Source organism: Moschus berezovskii, chromosome 6, assembly GCF_049115385.1.
Source record: "Moschus berezovskii isolate FMDL1 chromosome 6, NW_MosBer_1.0, whole genome shotgun sequence".
Taxonomy (NCBI): Eukaryota; Metazoa; Chordata; class Mammalia; order Artiodactyla; family Moschidae; genus Moschus; species Moschus berezovskii.
In genome coordinates, this window is record NC_142465.1 from 37,719,217 (window position 1) to 37,741,162 (window position 21,946).

Below are 21,946 nucleotides of genomic sequence, written 5' to 3' on the forward strand. Positions count from 1 at the left end.
TTTTCGAAGACCAAACACATTAACAGTGGTGACATCACTGAAAGTCAGCAATTAACAGCTCTAAAATTGATGGTACCTCACTGAACTAGTTAATCAGAAATATCTCCTCTGTTTACCCGCCGTAAGATTTAGCTTTAGCCAAGGTCTTTGTAAAGATTAACCAAGTCATGTTTACAGAAGACACATCAGATATTGTAAAAATCATTTCATTTCACAATAGAGAAGAAACACTGGCCTGAAATTAGGGAGCTTATATTTTAGATGTGGTCTGTCATTTTTCAAGTTGTATGATATTGGACATGTCATTTAAGCTCTCATAATCATTACTTTGTATCCTCAGTTGTGGAATGAAGATGATAAGATGCATCTTGCTCTTTCACATGGCTTTTCAGCTGACCACGTACAAAGCTAAACCATGTGGGGAACTGTTATCACTATTGTTACTTTTATTTGAGGTTAAGGGAATATTTTAAACTATTGATAGTTCAATTTGCAACTTGGATCGCTGCTTGAATGTCTGTTAGCAAAAATTCATTAGAAGGATGTAGCACACACTTAAACCTTGCAATGTGAAACTTGTCAGTGTTATTTTCAGTTGAGCCTTTTGACTGTGTGTGAAATAGCAAATTAGTATCATTCTTCGCTGAGTGGATGGACTTTGGAAAGGGATGTTGCATAAATCCCCCAAATTGTATGCTATTGTGCATGTCTATAAAAACATTTTTCCAGAGAGAGGGTTTGTACATATTTATAGGTCAAATTTTCAGAAGAGTACATGATAACACATGCATCACTTATAGAAATGCTCAAAAAATTTTGCCACTTTGTTATGATTTCTTATTTGGACAAAGGATACAGAAAAACACTTCATTGATAAAGGTTAGAGAAGCTATCCTCTCTTGTACTTTTCTTCTTTATCAATCCAGTATGGCTCCAATTTGGAGAATCAGCAGTCTGAGGTTTTGTGTGCCCCTCATGGTGATCACAAAGGACTAAACTGGTGTCCACCTATTGAGGGCGGAGTGACATTTACTCTACCCAACTCCACCTTGCAATTCTACCCCCTCTCTTGTGGTTCACACTTTTGGTTGTCAAACCTCTGCCTGAGCTTTAGATACAAACAGGCACACATGTAAGGCCATTATGACTACAAACAGGAAAGCTTCAAAACTGCAGCTTCACTGAAAACCTCAGAACTGGATTTAACACAGCATCAGCATTGATTCTGTTGGCAAACGTCCATCGGGAAGAGCCAAAGGGCCCAATATCCATTTCTGAGAAGAACTTGGAAGGCATACAGAATACACAATGGGTGGCTTTTCTTTCAGTTTGGGAATTACTGAGAAGTTGGGGTGTCCCCAATGCTTGAACTTCTCACAACTTGCCTGTGACGTTGGTGCCATGAACACCACTAAACTGTCACGTTTTCCATTTTAGCCATGTCAAGCTACCTCTTTATCATTAAATATGAACTACCTGAAGTAATCAGAGCATTCATGGGACTTGAAGAAAATACTGGGTATGTCTTCTGTTTTCTCTGTAATATCAATAGACTCAATCTACTTGGTCTTTTCTGATCCTAATATTCTGGTCTTTCTTTTTTAGAGAATGGTATCTCAATGGCAACTACCTCGTCATATTTGTGTCTGTTGGAATCATTCTTCCACTTTCTCTTCTTAAAAATTTAGGTAAAGTCATTTTCCATTTTTATTTTCATTTCATATTCTAAGAGGTAAGCTGATTGTGGATGCCATATTCACCTTCCGGAATTTCCTAACTCCTAGGTTACCTTGGTTATACCAGTGGATTTTCTCTTACTTGCATGGTGTTTTTTGTCAGTGTGGTAAGTGATTTTTGACATGATCCTCGTAACTTGGTAGGCATGTGATGCTTTCCAGTGCCTGAAATGGTGTCCTAATTTTTGTTCAAGCACATCATTAGCATGAAATAGTTCTTGCATCACAAGCAATTTTCTTGTATTCTCATTTGGAATGAGAGAAGAATAGTCATGAGTTTAAATATAATTGAGTTAGAATGTTAAAACCATTGCTAATAGTATGTTCTAGGCACACTAGATGTTATAGTTGGACAAAAGAAACACTTCAGCAAGAATGTGACAATAACTCAGTGTTTAAAAAGGTGAAGGAAGAAGATAAATGAATAGACTCTAGAATTACCCATATTTGCATGAATCAGCTGTTTTCTCTTACTTGTTCTACCCATGAAGAGATGGTGACCACAGGGAAATTAAAGAAAGAAATCCTTTCCCGCCCTATCCCACTCCCTTCTAAAAGGAGGAATTTCAGCTAATATCATGAACGCCAACATTTATGTAGCATTTCTCCAAAGAGACAAAGGAGGAAGGGTTTCTGATGACTATTTTCATTAGTTTGAAGAAATGAGAGATGAAAGGCAGCAAGAAAATGATCATCTTTCTCATGGAAGAGTATGCATGAAGCTTAGTATGGATTCACACAAAATACTGTCTTGCTGCCAACCATAGCTCCAACTCCAACCATAGTTCCAATTCCTTCCTTTGAACAGAGGCTATAGGGAGCCTCTATCATCCATTAGTATAAGAGGAATCTTCAGCAGAGTTCCCTCATATCTACCCCATAAGCCAACCATATGGATTTTATTTCACTGTTTTCCTCAAAGGGCTGACTCTTTGTTGTTGTTAATGATTTGGTCTAGGTGATTTACAAGAAATTCCAAATACCCTGTCCTTTGCCTATTCTGGATCACAGTGTTGGGAATCTGACATTCAACAGTACAGTTCCAATGCATGTGGTGATGTTACTCAACAACTCTGAGAGTAGTGGTGTGAACTTCATGATGGATTACACCCACCAGAATGCTCCAGGACTTGATGAGAACCAGGCCAAGCGCTCTCTTCATGGCAGTGGAGTAGAGTTTGAAGCACACAGTGATGACAAGTGTCAGCCCAAATACTTTGTCTTCAACTCCAGGGTATGTGAGAGCCAGAGGCCTCTAAGAGCCTAGCAGTGGAGTCTCTGTGTTTTTATTTCAGAAGCTGAGATGGCCTGAGGTAGCCCTCTGTGTTGGAATGCTAAATATGAGGTGTTATCTTTGTTTTTCAGACGGCCTATGCAATTCCCATCCTAGCATTTGCTTTTGTATGCCACCCTGAGGTCCTTCCTATCTACAGTGAACTTAAAGAGTAAGGCAGCCATCATTTTAACATTTAAACTTGCTTTGAAAATGTGCTCATATGTTCAAAAGTGCTTTATACAGAAGCATAGTTTACAGCTTTGTCTTTACAGAAAGTTTATGCTGTAACCACTCATCAGTAACGCGCTTTAACCACAAAGGTGTGAATCAGCCCCTTCACTACTTTCTTTTCTCTTACTCCTTCATCCTAATGATCCAGCTGAGGGGTTCAGGGGGAGGAGGAACCCATGTCTGCAAGAATTTTGGCAGGCATGGGGAATTTGAATTTGAAGTTGGTGGAAAGAAGATGTCACCTGAGCTGGAAATGACCCACACCCATGCAGACCAAAAATTATGGTTAGGGTGGCCTGGCTAGGCAGCTTCTTCTTTTACCCTGAGGGGAGGGTGTCATAAAGTAATTCTCATCTTCTTTACCCAGACTTCAAAACTCAATTCTCACTAAACAACAGTAACTTGCCCCATATATTCAGATGTACATCTTGAAAAACTTTTAGAGCACTTCCATTTGATTTACATGGAAAGTCCTATGTAGCAGTTCATCTACATTTGATCTTAGCTGAAAGAGAAGTGATAGCAATTACCCTAGAGGCCTGATGATGGTTTAAGCAGCCAGGTGCCTCCAGAATGGTTTCCAGAAACTATCCAGGTAAAAATATCAAGCTTTCAGGTAGTCTGGACTCCTAAAAGGAGTGTTTTGTTGATTCTTGTGGATTCTTGCCCTCAAATCTATCTCACTGTGAAGTATGAAGGCGTTCTGCATTAGAAGCCAGTTTGACCTTTGTGTCACTCACACTCTCAAAAGTGCAATAGAGAAGCATACTTATCAACATAAAATAAGCTGATTATTTTCTAGGAAAATAGTTATTTCTAAGACTGAAGAGGTAGCATTTAAGAAAAATGGAAGCAAATCCTCCGTAATTCTCGAAGGCAAGTTTAAATAAGTGATGTTTCTGAACTAAAAATGTGGTTTTATAATGAGCAACACAGACATATATTATTTTCTTAGCTTTTAAAATTGCAAAAAAGTAGTATTTTCATCAGTTCAGAAAATCAAAGCTCAATGTCCTTTATCTTTCTTAGTCGGTCCCGGAGGAAGATGCAAAGAGTGTCGAATGTCTCCATCACAGGGATGCTCGTCATGTATCTGCTTGCTGCCCTCTTTGGTTACCTAACCTTTTATGGTAGGTCACTCTGTCAAAGTCATTCTCTTTGTGCAAATCCTAGTTGGACAGATCATTAACCTGGTAGGTATAATTCTTTTAGTTACTCTCAATAAACAGCATGATCTATAGACATGCATACTCAATTAGCAAGCTATTTTAGCCTCCTCATTTGACCTAAGAAAATGACTTAAAAAAAATTGAATTAGGCTGCCTAACAGTTTACAATAATTTGTGAATTCCCTCATATTTTATTAAAAAAACCTCTCAATCGTAATTCCTTTTCTTAAGGGATAAAGCGTATTTCAGCTGTAGGTTGTGAAGCTCTTTTGGTAGAATAACTAATTAACAAACAAATGGCAGAAAAAGTACAAAGTCCTTGAGTTGGAACCTGCTTCTTGTTTACCAGTCAAGTCAAATCTGGAGGCCTGGAGCATTAGACAAATTTTCTGGTTAATTTCATTCTATTCTATTATAGTGACTGGTTTCTAAGTGAAGAGGACATGACAGAATTCGTTTCAATCTGGGGACATACTATGAGAAAACAAAGTGACTCTGGTCACATTAGATTATGCTGCAAATATTTCCTCTGTGGACACAAAAGGAGCAGGATTGTTCTTCTCTTCCCTGAAGCACAGGCCTAGAGATGAATTTCAGGAAATCAAACATTAATATTAATCAATGTTATCAACTTACATATATTTTTAAAATAAATCTCTCTAACATTTTGTATTTTTTCCTGACTGACTCAGTAAATTAAATTGATTGCAAGACAAGTTGGGAAGGAAGAGGCTGGAGAAGGCACCATTTGCTTGGGTTTTTTCTTTTTGACTAATATTTGGTTTTTAACCAAGCTCTGGTTTAGATTGGGCATAAACTCTGCTGGTTGTAAATTAATGAAAGTCAGGACACTGTCATTGATAGTATTTGTATCCTCCTTTGATTTCAAGGGAAGGAGTAGGAAAATCAGAGTATTTCTGATTCTATAAGTATTTCCTTATCATGTGTGCCTGGAATTCGGAATGAACTGTGTTTTCAGGAGGGCAGCATCTTAATCTTAGTGCATTGTTCATTGAAAGTCTCTATAGCAATCATACTACTTCATCTCTGCGTTGTTACTTAGTCTCAGTTCAGTTCAGTTGCTCAGTGGTGTCTGACTCTTTGTGACCCCATGGACTGCAGCACACCAGGCTTCCTTGTCTATCACCAACTATCAGCACTTGCTCAAACTCATGTCCATCGAGTCAGTGATGCCACCCAGCCATCTCATCCTCTGTCGTCCCCTTCTCCTCCTGCCTTCAATCATTCTCAGCATCAGGGTCCTTTCAAATGAGTCAGTTCTTTGCATCAGGTGGCCAAAATATTGGAGTTTCAGCTTCAGCATCAGTCCTTCCAATGAACACTCAGGACTGATTTCCTTTAGGATTGATTGGTTTGGTTTCCTTGCAGTTACTTAGTCTAATGAGTCTCAACTCAGTGAGACAAACAAAAACTTGACAAAGTCCAAGAATATTTCTATCAGAGTCATGATGGGGTCATAACTGTTGAGCTAGAAAAAGTGTTAGAGACCATTTGTCGTAGGGTTTCCATACTGGGTTTGGAGAAGCTGCATCAGGGCTCACTAGGTAGGTGGGAGTGGAAGGAGATGGCAAGATGTGAATGACAGTCTGATAAGGCTTAGTCCTTTCATCCCTTTCAACCAGAGGACCTCAGCCTGTCCTGTTTTGTGACGCTTCTGTAAAGCAGAGATTTATCACAATGTCAGTGACCCAGAGAAGAGCCTTAATAATTTTATATTAAATCTACAACTTTAAAGGCTTCAGGACCTTTTGTTCATTTGAACAAAGATCACACAAGGTGGCTCAGCAGTAATCTGCCTGCAGTGCTGGAGATGCAGCAGAGGCAGGTTCGATTCCTGGGTTGGAAAGATCCCCTGAAGAAGGGCATGGCAACCCATTTCAGTATTCTTGCCTGGAGAATCCCAAGGACAGAGGAGCCTGGTGGGCTACAGTCCATAGGAACACAGAGTTGGACACGACTGAAGTGACTTAGCACACACACACAACTAATAAGTTGAGACAGGATAAAAGCAGAGGTGTCTGGATTCTCAGATCTGGGTTCTTCCTACTATACTGTGTTCTTCCTATAAAACATTGTCATAGGTGAGCAGTGCCGATTTGACTACACTAGTGGACTCATTCTCCTCTTCCTCTTCGCAGGAGAAGTTGAAGATGAATTGCTTCATGTTTACAGCAAAGTGTACACATTTGACACCCCTCTCCTCATGGTACGCCTGGCTGTCCTTGTGGCAGTAACACTAACCGTGCCCATAGTGCTATTCCCTGTAAGTACCTGGGTTTAGTGAAAGAATCCTGCTTGACCACATAGATTAGTACATATACTCTGACTTGATGTTGATTTAATTAAAATGCAATTCCTGAGAATGTTATATTTTACATAGCATTTTGAGCCTACTGACTATGTAATATGTAGATACAGCAAGTATTTTTATTTTTTATTATTTATTTACTTTTTAAAAGTTAAAAAAAAATTTGGCCAAGCCACCCAGCTTGGCAGATTTTAGTTCATCGACCAGGAATCAAGCCCATATCTCAGGCAGTGAAAGCACAGAGACCTAATCATTGGACTGCCAGGGAATTCCGTAAAGCAAGTATTTTAAATGCTAAGTACTTTTCAAATGTAGGGGGAAAAAAATCACCAAATTTATCTCTATGTATTAATTTGTTTTATGGTTTTACTGAGATTGAAATTTATTTTTAAACTAAAATTTAAAAAAGCAGACCTTGAGCTTCTCTCTTATAGATTAGTAGAAATGAGTAGGAATTCATACAACTTTTGAAGTCTGAAAGCCAAAACCACATTCGCTTTCAGATTATATTGCATTATCACCACAGTTCTGAAGATATTTCATTATTTTGCCTCCTAGTGATATTATGCTACCTTAACATTCAGAAGTCACCCTATTGAAGCTGATTCTTGAAGGTGAATGAGAAGGAGATTCGTGTTAAGTAAATGACGCACTACAACCAAATTTCCTTTAAAAAAAAAAATAGTCATATTATCCATCATATATCTCTTCAATGCTTCTAAGACTGACACATACCCTCTTGACGGACTGGTACTGGGACAGTCCCTTCATGGCATTTACTGTTGGGGTCAGTTGTTATGGGATCATAGAGCAGGGCTGGTTGTGAAGACTTGAATTACAAGTTAAAACCACTACCTATGGAGAAACACAAGTCTGCACTTTCCTGCCAACTCTCCTTCCTTTCATAAACACTGAATTTACCATTCATTTTAGGGGGAAAATTAGCAGCACAGTAGTCAGCACTGTCCTGTACAGAATGTTCCATACAGGGCAAAACAGATGAGGGCTAGTCATATAATGACACTGTGGTCACTTTAAATGCAGCTTGTGTGCTGAAATATTTGTTGGCACATTCCTTTTTCATGAGTGCATGAAATTAGATCTTTATTACAACGGCAGCTAAGAGTTTACTTTTAAATAATGTTTTGTCTCTCATTTATCTGAAAGTATTTCAAATGTTATGCACACAATTTTAGCCTAAAATCAGCTCCATTGTAGGTATAAGGCAGAAGACAGCTAGACAGAAACTGTACCATAGGGTAAAATTTCCGAGTAAACAGCATCGCCAAGAAAAAAATATCTGGAACCCTTCTTTTTGTGTGTAAAGATATTACTGATTAAATTTTGGCACACAGGGGACACTCATTGTTGAATCAAAGCATTTTATAAAAGAAATCTGTTATGTGCTTCTGCATTGTTTTTTATTTTTTATTCATAAGCCCTAAATGTGGTGCTTTCAAGCCGAGATCTCAGGAGATTAATGGACTTGGTTGGTTTACCCAGCTAGCTGGTAACAGTTGAGCTAATGCATTGTTCACAGATGACACTGATGGTTGCAGTCATGGGAAGTAGAAGTTAGCCTTTCATTTGGTGATGATCATTTTACTTTGACATTAACAATCCAGATTGACCATAGAAATTCTTCCCCTGTATAACAGATAAGGCATTGGCACAAATCTGACCATCAAGAATGGCAACACATTTCCCATTAGATGTATCTCCCATTGTGGTCTGGAAGCCTTTCCCATCCAATGCCCATTAAAACCAAAATTGACCATTAGAACCAAATTTCAGAAAGCATAACTAACTGCTATCCTTCAATATGTATTTTCATTCAACATTAGCAATTATGAAACATTTTGTTTGTAAATCTGCCTCACCCTTACAGCGTTACATTGAGATGATCTATATAATTGTCCACATTTTCCCCTTGAGGTTAGGGGTATGCACAGTGACCGGCATAGGATGAGCTCAACCATGTTTGCTAAGGAAGACCATCTCCAAATGAAGCTTGCCTTCTCTTAAGTTGTATGAACTGCCTTTTCTAACATAAGACATGGACTCTTTCCCTCACCAACATCTGCCATGAACTTCAGTTTGAGTGAGGATCTTGGCTACCTGAACCAAACCTCCATGTTTTGATGGATGACAAAAGTGAGGTTGGCCTCTTTGCCCGTCAAATACATTCAGGCTGCATTTTAGTCACTTCTCTCCCAAAATGATAGAAATTGGTTGTGCTGCATTTCTTTGTTTCTTCCAATTTCCAACCAAAATTTTCCACGTGTCGCATGCTGAGTCAAATAGCATGGTTCTCCTGATGAGTTTCTTTGAATTAAGAAACTCTTGACCAGTAAGTTTATTTACTTTGTTTTGATATCCCCATACATGAATAGTAAAACAAGCAAAACCTAAAATGGATTAGGTTTAATCTGGATTAAAATCTATCAGTTTTAGATATTTTTGGTATTCTCCATTTTTCAACAAATATGTTGGTCATTTTTCTTAGGAGCCCAAGAAGAGATAACAAGGATTTTGTTGTCAGTGGCGGTTGGGTTTTCCTTTTATCTCTCCATTTATTATCTTCCTTTTTTCAATATAGCATTTTCCTTTTTAGAAAAGGCACAAAGTGTTTATTGAACAAATAAAGAGAATTAAGGCTAGTTTTTCTACAAGCTGCTCAACATTTTTTCTTTCTTAGCTGGAGAACGTGATATGGGGCTGGGGTGTCTATTATGGAACTGACATTTTCAGCTTGTGCTTCTTTTTATGCAGAAAATACACACATTTTTATGAAAAACAGAAAAAACACAAAGACTCAAATTCTACTCACTGCATCTTTTTCTTTAAGAAGAAAGAGAGATCATGCCTCGGATCCTCTAGCTACTTCTATTTCATTTTATTTTAGTAAAACCATTCTTTTCACTTATGTTGCCTTCAGATTTCCTGTTTTGAAGTGAATATGGATGTAGGCATAGAAATATGGCAGATGTTTCTATGTCTGGAATAGCACAGTGACCATCCATATTTCCTACACTCTTTGTCCTACACAATCCTGCAAAGTGAAGTGTGGTTCACTTCTAAGCAATAGAATGGATTTTTATTTTTTTAGAGTTGAGAACGAAGGCTCCTACTTTCCAGTTGGCCTCCACATTTCTGACTTTCCCTTTGGGCCCCCATATTAGAACACAATACCTCCTAAGAGGCTCCTGTTCAGAACATTAAATATGGAAATAACATGTTTTCTCTAGAGCTGCATGGAACTTGTTTGGAATCACTCTGGGGGACTTTTGTCCCCACGGTATCTGACCCACATTTCCAGGTTCTTGTCAGTTTCTGTCAGTAGAGAAAATGACACAGAGATAAGTCAGTAATAAGCCAGAGTCACCTCTGTCCTGCCATAGGTAAACAGAGCTGCTGGGGACCTCCAGAGTCCAGGCTCACCCCACAAGGCAGTGTTCTTATGTGGAATGACTAACAAGTTTCATTCTATTTTTTCCCACCATCTACCACCACCAACAATCTCCCATCTCCCTCTTTGCCCTGTTGCCCATTTTAGGAATACATGGGCAACTCTATACGCCTTCAGATCTTTTTGGGATTTTGTTATTCCTTGTTCATTCTGAAGCACAAGCTTTCACCATTTACTTCAACCATTTTCCTGTAAACTTTCTGTACTCTTACATCATTAAGCCAAATTGTAATGTTTCTGAGAGCCATGAGATCTTGCTGCTGCTGCTGCTGCTGCTAAGTCACTTCAGTCGTGTCCGACTCTGTGTGACCCCATAGACGGCAGCCCACCAGGCTCCCCCATCCCTGGGATTCTCCAGGCAAGAACACTGGAGTGGGTTGCCATTTCCTTCTCCATGTGTGAAAGTGAAAAGTGAAAGTGCAGTTGCTCAGTCATGTCTGACTTGTAGCGACCCCATGGACTGCAGCCTACCAGGCTCCTCTGTCCATGGGATTGGAAACTGTATTTATTTACGTTCAGACACCCAGTACATATAGGCTTGCCTCTAACTTAGCTTAAACAATTAAAGGCATTATTACAACAAAGGACTAAAAAGCACAAACATGTGACACCCTGCCTGAAAATAACCTGTATTCTACTTGTTTATGCTATAACTTTATCACTTTCAGACAAATAAATCCTTAAAACCACAGAAGGCTTATTTTAAGCATGTTAAGTTTGGACAGCATTGAATAAGCACTACTTGTCAGATATAATGTAGAACTAATAAACTATTGGGAAAAACAAAGTCAAACCTTTTGCTTTCCTCAGTCTACTTTTCAGAGTTGTGTAATTTTCACTCATCCAATTTTTAAAATCCATTACAAACTCACTCTTAAACTGTTTCCAGAGACTTTACAGATTTGCCATTCTGGAAATGAAACTGCCTTTTAAACCTAAACAGATGGCTTTAATTTTTGGTGGACTAGCATGAAAAGAATGTTACATTAGACACTGAGGCAATTCAACTCAAAGTTTTTGTTATTTGTATGTGTGTTTCAAAATATATTTTACTTTTCTCTCTTTTCAGTGAATTCCAATCTTTCGCACTATTAAGAGACTTCAGAAGCAAAAGTTTAAAGTGAAAATCAATTCCACATTTCTAAAAATAAGAAGTCCTAGCTTAACTGACGGTGCTCATTTATTGAAAAGCCAATAAAGTAATTCCACTAAGTCCAAAAGTGTCTTCTAAAAGATTCCAAAGATAAGAATATTTTCGACTTTGTTAAGCTGTACAAACATAAAAGGCTCTCCCTCCCTCTACCCACAAGCATCTTTCCATCCAGTTACATCAGGGTAACTTGAGCCGATGTTACAATTGGAGCCTCCCTGACCCTTTACCTACTTATTTCAGCTGCTGCAATAGGACTGAAACCTCATAAGAATCCTGAAGGGAGGGGAAAGATTTGTTCTGTTCAATTCATCAACATTTATTGGTGCCTTCTGCATGTGAGACACTAAGATAGAAACTCTGAGGAATGTTGAGGTTGTTAGGTCTTGTTCTTTGCCTTTTGTGCATTTATAATCTATACTGGGAGTTGGGGAGGTGATGGGGGGGGGAAGAAAGAAGTAAACACAAAAGGTATCATGTTTCTTAAAATACCAGGTGGTAAAAATGTTAAATAAAGTGTGAATTTAAGAGATGCCAGGTTGGTAAAAGTTCTGCTCACAATCATATGCAAATAAATTCAGTGCTTGCCCTTCATACTTAATCCAGGCTGATGAGACATAATTAGAAATCAACAGGGGTTTTTCTGTGTCTCTGAATTATATATCTTATCTGTTCTTTTATCTCTTTCTGACGGAGATTGTTTTCAAGAAAAAAATTCTGAAAACTGAGAAAGTGAGCACAAGATAGATTACCAAGGAAAAGTGACTCCCTCTCAAACATCAAAGATCAGCATCAAACTTACACAACAATATGAATGCACCTAATACCACTGAACTGGAGACTTAAAAATGGTTTAAGATGATACATTTTATGTTATCTGCACTTTACCACAATTTTTTACATTTTTGGAAAAATATCAGCATCAAGATCTTTTCTTGGGGAAAAGAAAAACAAAGAAAATGCTTTAGAGGCATGACAATATTTGAAAAAGTAGATGAAAACAAAGCAGTGACCCAAAGGGGATAGCTGGAGTGGGAGGGGAAATACATTAGGTGTTTGGGATTAACATATACACACTACTGTATATAAAATAGATAACTAACAACTGGAAGGACTGATGCTAAAACTGAAACTCCAATACTTTGGCCACCTCATGCAATGAGCTGACTCACTGGAAAAGACTCTGATGCTGGGAAGGGTTGGGGGTGGGAGGAGAAGGGGACGACAGAGAATGAGATGGCTGGATGGCATCACCGACTCGATGGACATGAGTTTGAGTGAACTCCGGAAGTTGGTGATGGACAGGGAGGCCTGGCGTGCTGTGATTCATGGGGTCACAAAGAGTCGGACACGACTGAGCGACTGAAAAAAAAACAAAACAACAAGGACCTACTGTGTGTAGCAAAGGAAACTATAGTCAATATCTTGTAATAATCTATAATGGAAAAGAATCTGAAAAAGAATATATATAGTCATGCATAAATATGTATAATTATATGTATAATTGAATATGTATAATATATGTATAAATATATGTAATGTACATGTATAAATATGTAACATATATATGTATAATTGAATCAGTTTGCTGTGTACTTGAAACTAATGTAACACTGTAAATGAACTTTTAATAAAAAAACAACACAAAGCACTGACCTTGCCTTTGATCTTTCCTGTTGCAGATTCGCACATCAGTGACCACACTGTTATTTCCCAAAAGACCATTCAGCTGGATAAGGCATTTCCTGATTGCAGCCATAATTATTGCTGTTAATAATGTTTTGGTGATCCTTGTGCCAACTATAAAATACATCTTTGGATTCATAGGTAAGTTTCCAAAAGGCTTTTATTTAGTCAACTCGAGCTGACCATAAATGGAGAGCAGGGAGCCAGTGATGGGAGGTCAAGGATCCCAGTCCATCTCCTAGAATTCCTAGTAGCCCAGCTGGGCTCCAGTTGGTCACCATCCCTTCCTCCCAGGTGACACTGGACTTGATGGACAGGACCAGAAAACGTTGGTGCTAAAACCTACCTAACAGGTCATCTAATCTAGCTGCCTTTTCTGACAAACAATGCAACTTAGCCCTTTAGAAGTCAAATTATATGTTGGAGTGAACCTGGGGTTTGGACCGAGGTCTTAACTATGCATCAAGAAAAAAAAAAAGAGGAAAGAAGGTAGATTCTACTTAAATGGTCTGTGAGTATCAGCTGAGCATTAAAGGATGTCTTTGGAGAAAGAGGAGACTGACTGTAAACATATTATTTCTCTTAACTGGGTGACCCATTGATATATTTAATTTTCCATTCTGCTGATTTGAGGGTTTACTCACATTTTAAGTACAATATAAAACTTTAAAAACACATATGTAAGCAACCTGAAAGTTTAGAAGTGGATCGGAAGGGTGTGTGAGTTCAACTTCCTTAGTATGTGTTTATATTACTAATTTCCTATAAATCTATAACACTTGGCCTTTTTGTTGTTTATCATGTGTGATGTATATCTACTAGGCAGCTATGATGTTAGGGGTATTTTAATTTTATTTGTAAATATATTTTGTTTTGAATAAACATCCATGGGCTAATGCTTCGGCCACCTGATGCGAAGAGACAACTCACTGGAAAAGACCCTAATGTTGGGAAAGGTTGAGGGCAGGAGAAGACGGCGACAGAGGATGAGATGGTTGGATGACATCATTAATTCAATGGACATGAGTTTGAGTAAACTCCGGGAGATAGTGAAGGACAGGGAAGCCTGGCATGCTGCAGTCCCTGGGGTCACAAAGAGTTGGACATGACTAAGTGACTGAACAACAAACCATGAGCTTATAGTGCTTTTTGTGCTCTGCTAAGGGTAGTTTTAGACTTGGTTTCTTTTGAGTGTATGTCCTTGCGCCTCTGCCTGTTGAGTAAGACTGACTTGTCCCGTGTCTCTCCTCAGGGGCTTCTTCTGCCACTATGCTGATCTTCATCCTTCCAGCAGTTTTCTATCTTAAACTTGTCAAGAAAGAACCTCTTAGGTCACCCCAAAAGGTCGGGGTAAGTAAGGTTTATAATTTCTCCCTTTAAGTTTCCACTACTTAGAGTAAACCAGGAAATGCATGCACATGTTCCAAAAACTGAATTGATGCACAAGAACTGAAAATCACAGATGGCTGGAACTCTGGCGGAAAAAAAGAAGCTGTAGATTTCTAGCACTGAGATGATTCTGGGATTTCTTCTCTTCACGTATTAAATAGCTGGTGCTAAGTCCTTCCTACCTGTCAGATGCTAATGGAGTTTGCCCACAGGCATACATTTATAACAGTTTCAACCGCCGAGCTATTGTCGCACTATCCACAGGAAAATATGCAGGAAGGAATTAGGCTCCTTAGCAGCAATATGAAAAAATATAAACATTTTGGTCACAGTCATTAGGTTTGTGAGGCCACAAAATGTTGCTTTTGTTTTCCCCTCCTCGGTACCTTGTTGTCCCCTGTGGACTAAGAACAGAACCATCTGTTGTCCAGCTAGTCTCTTTCCATATAATTTATATTATATTATATACTCCCCTATTAACCTGGGGAGTATATATTTCTTTCCCACAATAGTACTACAAAAATGTATACTAGAAATAATTGTTCTTCAATATTAAATATTATCTATGACTGCTTAATAAAGTCTTGTATTAAGGCTTGAAAAGTGCCTCTGACTGACTGACCCTGAATTTTGCCTGTGAGTCATTCTCCTCTCAGGATGGTTTGGGGACTTTAGGAAAGTTTAGTATCAAAAGCTCCTCCCATCATCTTGCCCCCAGATTTCCACTCTATGTAGTCCATTCTGCTTCAACTTTTATAGCACTGTGACCTTGGTAAATCACTTTTTCAGTTTGACCAGATATAAAAGTGAGTAAAATTATATCCTAGATCCTTTTTAGTGAAAAAAGATTCCAGTCGCTGTTTCTTTTTATGTAGAATTAAGTCTATCTATGTGGCAGTCTATCAGGTCCCTTTCAGTGTTAAAATTGTGAAATGTTTATATAATTACAGGTATATTACAAGTATAGGCATATATGTATATGTTCAATTCAGGTCAGTCGCTCAGTCGTGTCCAACTCTTTGTGACCCCATGAGCTTCAGCTCACCAGGCCTCCCTGTCCACCACCAACTCCCAGAGCCTACCCAAACTCATGTCCATTGAGTTGGTGATGCCATCCAACTATCTCATCCTCTGTCGTCCCCTTCTCCTCCTGCCTTCAATCTTTCCCAGCATCAGGGTCTTTTCAGATGAGTCAGCTCTTCTTATCAGGTGGCCAAAGTATTGGAGTTAGCTTCAACATCAGACCTCCCAATGAACACCCAGGACTGATCTCCTTTAGGATGGACTGGTTGGATCTCCTTGCTGTCCAAGGGACTCTCAAGAGTCTTCTCCAACAACACAGTTTCAAAAGCATCAATTCTTCTGCACTTGGCTCTCTTTATAGTCCAACTCTCACATCCATACATGACTACTGAAAAAACCAGTATATGTATATGTAATTACATGTTAATACACACACATATACCTTGAGGCTTTTTTTTTTCAAGAAATATGCAATGTACATATATTGTGTGCGTGCTCAGGCCTCTTTAGTCATGTCCATCTCTTTGTGACCCCATGGACTGTAGCCTGCCACGTTCCTCTGTCCTCTGGGGATTCTCCAGGCAAGAACACTGCAGTGGGTTGCCATGCCCTCCTCCAGGGGATCTCCTCGACCCAGGGATCGGACCTGCATTTCATATTATGTCTCCTACATTGGCAGGGGTTCCTTACCACTAGTGCCCAGGTTTTAAAAAAATTTAAAACCTGCTTTAAAAAAAAATTTTTTTTTGCTTGCTTTTAAAAAAATTTAATCATATCATACATGTTACTCTTTTATAACCTGCCCCTTTTCACCTAAAAGATTGTGAGCACTCTGAAAGTCATTTAATCTTTTTCTATTACTTGGTTTGTAAGGATTACAGGGTATTCCATTATTTTATGTACCAAATCAATTAACCATTTTTCTATATTGAACATTTGGGTTAAATCTCTCTACTATCGTATTCTTTCCCTCTTTCCCGAGGTAGGGTTCTAAATCAATTAACTGCTAGGCATGAGCAGCTATAAGAATAATATAATTCAATATGCAAATCAAATGGCTGTCTTAAGTAAACAACTTATAAAAGCAAACTGTACTAAGGAAGTATAATTTCTGTGTTCCCTAACAAGTTCTTTCTGACTTACAGGCTTTAATCTTCTTCGTGGTTGGCATCATCTTCATGATGGGAAGCATGGCACTCATTATAATTGACTGGATTTACAATCCCCCAAATTCCAGGCATCACTAACCCAAGGAAAAATACTATATTTTCCTGTTGGAGATGGTTACCAATTATGCTCCCAAAGACATTTTAGTTATCTTGTTTGGAATGTTATTCATAGGAAATAACAGGAAGATTCCAAAGATGTTTACCAGCAATATTACCAAGCACCTATAGAAGAGAAAATCATCATTTTTGTCACAAATGGCTGTTTATATGTTTAAAATCTGTGGTGAACATTTCCACCCAGGTTTTACTAGAGCAGTGTGCGATGATGTATTTTTGCTTCTGCGTATGCAGAATAAGGGTAGCTGCATGCAACGATCATCAGATAATACCCTTTTCCCTCTCCCCCCAAAAGTACCAAATTTCTGTATTCTCAGAACATCAAGCAAAAATGCCCTGATGGCAAAGCTATCGCCACTTAATGCCTTCCCTCAATCTTGCACCAAATACTCCAGGTCTGTTTAATGACAGAGGCAAAAGACATGTATTATGAACTGTCTCTACAAGTTACATGAGTGATCAGACACCAAGTTGGAGCATTTTATGCTCAACACTAACAGAAAATTTTGCCCATCCCACTTGTGATGTTAAATTAGCGACTTCTTCATTCAATCATTCTTCTGCAAATATTAAAACATCTTATGAAACATAGAGAGGGGCTTTATTGAAATTATAGAACACCAGAAAAACAATGCTTATGGCTATACTGAATGTTCTGGAAGCATTTGTTTATTAATGTTATTCACAGTCCTCTTGTCATCCTTTTGTCACTGAACAATGCCCTCCCTCTCGTCTTCCATTTTCATTCAGAATTTTTAGAATACCACTATTCATGTGGAGCTACACTACCCAGTATTGTTTAATACATTTTTATTTGATAAACATTCAGTGCAGGAAACTGTGATTGCTTTATGTTTATGTATATAATCTTATTCTGTAGTTATCAGAATTGTAATGTATGGTACATTTGATTTTTATTTTTTACATGTGTAGTTTTCTCTCTTCACAGTCAAACATTTATGCTATTGGGGGTGGGGGTAGGGAATTGAGTTGATAGGCTCAAAAATCCACATGTATGTTTCTGTCTATTGGGCATATTTTAAATTTGAAACCTGAATGATATATTGAATAGTTTGGTAATGCTCTTCTTCAGTGTTTACATTATCATAATCATCTACAAGAAAATAAGTTCCCTATTTGCAAATAATTATCAATACTATGGTAGTTCTTTTAATTTAGCAGGTCTAAAATAGGATTTAGTTCATTTTAGCTTGAATAGATGTTTGCTAACATTTATTTGCCATTTAATACAGTGTTGAACTATTCTCTATAAAAATAAAAGTGCTAACATTACAAAGAGATGAAAATTACTATTCTTGCTCACTTTTACAGCATAGTTACATGAAATGGATTTAAAAATTAGTACTCATTGCCTAGAAATTCTAGAGTTTGCTCCTTTTTTTCTCAATCAGTAGCAAGCACATTTGTTGTATATTTTAGTATAGCCTAGTATGAAATACAGGTATTATGTAAGTATGATAATATTAAATCATATTTCAATAGCTTTTGCTGGAATGTGCCTTACTTAAATATATATTTGTTTTATGTATTATTCTCTAGAGGCATAATATTGTAAAATGGTGCACTTTGTTAGGGAAATTGAGCATTACTAGAAACTATCATGACTTCTGACTTACTATTATTTACCAAATAGCATTTTTAAGATATATTTCTATTTTCAATTCATCTAAAGAGAGTATCAAAATAGAAAATGGAAAAAAGATGCCTTCTGAGTGTTAAAAATGTTTGATCTGAATGTATTTAAATGTAAATACAATGGATTGATCCAAAAAACTGAAAAGCTGTAAAATCTGTATATATTTTGAATGCTTTACATTTGAAATGACTCACTTGAAAGTATCAACATGTAAAATTATATAAATATTTAAGAGCAATACTACAGTGCCAAATAAGAAAGCATCGTTTTTTCTCATGGCCATTTTCAGGATTAGAGTTCACATAGACTTCAGGACAGGCATACATACGGTATATTGTACTGGTTAATTTAGCCCCATTTATAAACATATGCAAATTTTATTTTCTTATTTCATTTATAAGATGGTTCAATATATTAGGGGGCTTTTTTTATTACAGAAAGTGTATATTGGTATATAATAAATGAATTTTTCAAATGACTATGATGTAATTTTCTTTCTATTGTTGAAGGCATGAAAAATATTATTTATAAATGAAAGCATATTTTAAATCTTAATATTGTCTCTTTTATATTGGTATATGTTCCATTTTTCTTGTTATTCTGACATAAACTAATATTTATAGCTTTCAGAAAATAGTTGCAATCTTATTCTGGCAAAATGCACAGCTGATTTGAAATGATGCTTGTTTTGTATCATCCTAGAATGAATGTGGAAGAAATGACTTTCTTAATGGTGAATTAATGAATAATTCATCTGGGATGGAAAAAGAGGGAATAGAAGAAAGATGAAAGTAGTTAAAGAAAGATCTGAAATATTTGGGAGAAGGGAAAGCAATGTGGGAGTGCTGAGGACCAGGTAGAAATGAACTTGTAGTGGGACTGACAGGTCATTTATTAAGTGTATGCTTAACTTTCTAAGAAACTTCCAAGTCATTTTCCAAAGTGGTTCTACCACTTTCATTTTCACCAGTAATATACATAAGTTCTAGTTGCTCCACATCCCTGCCAACAGTTGACATTGTCTTTTGTACTTTGTTGTCCTTCAAGTAGGTGTGGAAAATTATTTCACCGTGATTTTCGTTTCCATTTCCCTGATGACTAGTGTGGGAAACTTTTCATGCATATAATGACCATTCATGTTTTCCTTTGTAAAGTGTCTGTTCAAATCCCTTGCTCATTTTTAAAATTAGGTTATCTTTTTATTGTGTATTTGTCTGAATTCTTATATTATAGATACATGTCCTTTGTCAGATTGCAAATGTATTTTCCCAGTCTATGGCATGAGGAGGCAATGGCAAGCCACTCCAGTACTCTTGCCTAGAAAATCCCATTGACGGAGGAGCCTGGTGGGCTGCAGTCCATGGGATCGCTACGAGTTGGACGTGACTGAGCGACTTCATTTTCACACATTGGAAAAGGAAATGGCAACCCACTCCAGTGTTCTTGCCTGGAGAATCCCAGGGACGGGGGAGCCTGGTGGGCTTCCGTCTACAGGATCGCACAGAGTCGGACACGACTGAAGTGACTTAGCAGCAGCAGCAGCAGCAGCATGGCATGCTTACTCATTTTCCTAAATGTGTTTTGCAATTCCTGTTTTAATGAGGATGAGATTAATTGGAATGGTCAATTAATTGTCATAATTGTTTAGATTTTCAAATTTGGAAAGGATGAGAATTCTTTCTCTTTTTTGTTATTGTATCTTTTTGCTTTGTAGTTAGCTTCATTTAATGTATGGTAATCTCATTCTTGTTTTATACAGATCTTTGATTAAAAATAACTTTTTCTAAGTCACTTTAAATGTTAGTTTGGAGACCTGCTGCTGCTGCTGCTGCTAAGTCACTTCAATCGTGTCCGACTCTGTGTGACCCCATAGACGGCAGCCCACCAGGCTCCCCCGTCCCTGGGATTCTCTAGGCAAGAACACTGGAGTGGGTTGCCATTTCCTTCTCCAATGCATGAAAGGGAAAAGTGAAAGTGAAGTCGCTCAGTCGTGTCTGACTCTTCCTGACCCCATGGACTGCAGCCTACCAGGCTCCTCCACCCATGGGATTTTCCAGGCAAGTGTACTGGAGTGGGGTGTCATTGCCTTCTCCGTTGGAGACCTAGTACTGCCTATACAGGCCCAGGACATCAAAAATCCTTTTCAGCTACTTGTAGTCAACTTTATTAGATCCCTCAACCCTTGCTATAGGCACACATAGAGGAAACAAGATAAATTAGTTTATTCGATTCTCATTTACCAGCTTGGAAGTCCTGCCATTTTCTCTTGACTCTGTATTTTCCTTCATATACAGAAGCAGTTTGCATAGTTTTTGCTTCCGTAGCATGCATCTTCATGACTGTCTTTTCTCAATAAAATTTTTTGCACAAATTATTAGTTTAATAAAGTCAGTTTAGAGCTTTTCTTCACACCAAACACCAAAATGAAAAAAAATCATTATGAAAGCCAAAACATGATGAGGAGACATTTAAGGAAAAACTGTTTGATAGCTGCATATGAAAGTAAGTATTAGTCACTCAGTTGTGTCCAACTCTTTGTGACACAACTGTGGACTGTAGCCCACCAGGCTCCTCTGTCATTGAAATTCTTTAGGCAATTAAGGCAGGTAAGAATAACAGAGTGAATAGCCATGCCCTTCTCTAGGAGATCTTTCAGACCCAGGGATGGAACCCCAGTCTCGTGCATTGCAGGTGGATTCTTCACCATCTGAGCCATCAGGGAAAGTAAAACACACTGGAAAGTAAAGCACAATGGCAAAAAGCACAAAGGCATTCTATGATTAGACATAAGTATGTAGCAGGAAAATATAATTCTGTCCATTAAAGAATAAACAATTAAAGATGAAAGCTACTACAAAATGCAGACCAATATATCCTCAATGTTTGAAGAGATAATACAGATCTATCAAGAATCTAATAGAAGAATGGACAACAGACGTGAAATCACATACAGAAATGAATGGTGAATGCGTATTTACAAATAATTACATCTCACTATGAATCAACTACAGGCAAGTAAAATCATAACTAAAAAATTGCTTTGTCAGAGTACTAAAAGACAAGACAATGTTCTGCTTTAATGACTGTGAAGAGTTAATCACTCTCATTCTGGTGACAGAAATCTTTCTTTTGCTAACCTTATATGGAGCTCATTCTGGCCATGCTTATACAGATCCTCATAAATGCTTGTAGTAGTCTCCCCAGAGATGTTCACATTCTAATCTCTGGCACATGAAAATATGTCGGGAAACTGAATTTGGCAGATAGAAGTACAGATCTTAAAATGGGAAGATTATGCTGAATAATCTAGTCACATAAGCCCTTAAAATCAGAGAACTATCTTCAGCTAAAGTCAAAAATATTTAAAGCAGAAGAAGGGCTCAACTTGCCATTGCTGAGTTGAAAATGGAGAAGACCACGTGTAAACTGTGTGAAGGAAATGAATTCTTCCAACAATTTAAATAAGACAATAAGATGATTCTTTTCCTAAGCTTCCAAATAGGAGCCTAGGGCATCAATACCTTGATTTGAGCCTAGACAGCCTA

General features: G+C 37.8%; 1 protein-coding gene across 1 annotated transcript in view; it reads left to right on the forward strand.

The window, feature by feature from the left end:
• SLC38A4 (solute carrier family 38 member 4) overlaps positions 1-18,851 on the forward strand; it is a 79,962-nt gene extending 61,111 nt beyond the window's left edge. The window contains exons 7-16 of the mRNA XM_055395565.2: positions 1,438-1,519; positions 1,606-1,688; positions 1,785-1,843; positions 2,695-2,970; positions 3,102-3,181; positions 4,273-4,373; positions 6,572-6,696; positions 13,043-13,187; positions 14,299-14,396; positions 16,604-18,851. Of these exons, the coding sequence (XP_055251540.1) occupies positions 1,438-1,519; positions 1,606-1,688; positions 1,785-1,843; positions 2,695-2,970; positions 3,102-3,181; positions 4,273-4,373; positions 6,572-6,696; positions 13,043-13,187; positions 14,299-14,396; positions 16,604-16,705 (1,151 nt within the window). The 3' untranslated portion in view covers positions 16,706-18,851. The remainder of the gene's footprint in view (positions 1-1,437; positions 1,520-1,605; positions 1,689-1,784; positions 1,844-2,694; positions 2,971-3,101; positions 3,182-4,272; positions 4,374-6,571; positions 6,697-13,042; positions 13,188-14,298; positions 14,397-16,603) is intronic.
• The last annotated feature ends 3,095 nt before the right edge of the window (positions 18,852-21,946 follow it).